Raw genomic sequence first — 1,795 nt, 5'->3', positions numbered from 1 at the left:
ATAGTATGAATTCAGTGAGTCCCTTTAGATATAGTATGAATTCAGTGAGTCGCTTTAGATATAGTATGAATTCAGTGAGTCGCTTTAGATACAGTATGAATTCAGTGAGTCGCTTTAGATATAGTATGAATTCAGTGAGTCCCTTTAGATATAGTATGAATTCAGTGAGTCGCTTTAGTGTGCGTTAGAGTGCGTGATGGCACGGGAATCCCCCCAGACTCGCGCACACTTCTCCGTGAGACATGCCCACACTTCTGTGCTGTGTACACACGCAGACGAGACCTAGACAGAGGTCTGATATTTGTTCCAGACGGTAACAAAAACATGACGTAGCGGTGGGTTGGGTCAGGTGACTGAACGAGCAGACATCTGATCCTCTCGGACAAAACTAGGTCTCGGGGAGGTATGGTACAAGCCAGACAACCCAGAGACACGTAGCTGCACCCTCGCCCGCCGCCCGTTAAACACGGAGAGCGTAGGATCGTTGGAAAAATTACTCCTCAAGCATCGAACTAACGGATACGAATTCCAAGCTTATTCGATCACCGGGCCAGCCCACCACTACCCACGGAAATCATCTACAATGTCACTTCACGACGATGTCAACTACAAATGTAACACAGTTTTGCTAGACTGCTACTCGGGATGCAGGGCCTCAATGACCTACATATTTATTCCTTACTCACTTTCTCCCGTTGGGGTCTGCAGTTTGTATGAAGAAATAACGAGCCGGGAGGACGAGCCTCGCCTCCAGACCCGGTCCCCAGACCAAACTTGTGGCAGCACAGGGCGCCGAGCTGGCTAATGCCCCTGGTAGTGTTTGCAACACAAGCGCCAAAACACTCTGCGACAACCACAAAAACCGCTTCCGCAACATGTCGAACCCACTGTGTTCTGGTCGAACTATCTTCTTGGTTGATGATTTTAGCAAACTCTGCTTCTCAGACGTGATGTCAACGCCGGCTATGATCAGCGCGCCCCAACATTGCGCATTTTAGTAGTGGACATCTGGACCCCGGCTAAACTACGTGTCTCAACTCGAACGGAGTTAACAGTGGCTCCTCCGAATACATGAGCACTCAGTCGCTCTACGTGGAAGCTCGCCTATGTTGGCATGCACTCTCAAAGCATGTATGACAAACTTGTAATCGGAAAGATGTTACATTATCGCCACACGGCTCCTGCTCTTGCAACTTCACATGTCGCTCGGCATGAAGGAATCCCGGTACCCGAGTAGTCGCGCTGGGCCGAACGATCTGATTAGTCGTGTAGAGCACGTCAGGGCGGGACTAGAAGGAAATGCTTTAAGATGATTGGGTCATAAAGAGGAAGAAGTAACAGTGATTTTCTCAACACCAATCATGGTACTTGAATCAGTTTACAGATTGTATTACATGCAACGTTATGTTTGCTGGAGACAGTCAGGACCATAGACATGTATAGATAGAGACCGCCTCCACTGCTTCAGCCCGTTGCCTCGGCGAAACGCGTCGCCGCCATTTTGGGAAAGGAGCTCTCTGCCGTCAGAGGTCTGTCAGACGTGTCAAACAAGCGCAAGTTGCCAGGAGCTGCGGTTTTTCTGGATAAAAATCACGATAACCTTTTACATTTCGCAACCAATTTCATGGAGTATTCAAAGGTTTATGCTCTACGTGAAGTGTGTGAAAAAGATTTGCCTCTACGTTACTTTGAATCTCGCTAGTCAAATCGCCAGTCATACATGTGCATGGGTCTATGATAAACGCTCACTTTTCTTTCAAAACTCGTGCATTTTAATAGTTCCTTTTCAAGTATG

The 1,795-nt window shown here is 47.7% G+C and overlaps 1 protein-coding gene across 1 annotated transcript in view; it reads right to left on the bottom strand.

Annotated features, from left to right (window-relative positions):
* Nucleotides 1-1,194, bottom strand: part of poglut2 (protein O-glucosyltransferase 2) — a 15,845-nt gene extending 14,651 nt beyond the window's left edge. Inside the window, 1 exon segment of the mRNA XM_080839096.1 lies at nt 687-1,194. Coding sequence (XP_080695222.1) covers nt 687-877 — 191 coding nt within the window. The 5' untranslated portion in view covers nt 878-1,194.
* Between the last annotated feature and the right edge of the window lie 601 nt (nt 1,195-1,795).

This window comes from Sprattus sprattus, assembly GCF_963457725.1.
Source record: "Sprattus sprattus genome assembly, chromosome: 5".
In the NCBI taxonomy this organism is placed as follows: Eukaryota; Metazoa; Chordata; class Actinopteri; order Clupeiformes; family Clupeidae; genus Sprattus; species Sprattus sprattus.
Note: the sequence above shows the minus strand (reverse complement) of the source record. Positions and strands in the feature narration are given on the sequence as shown.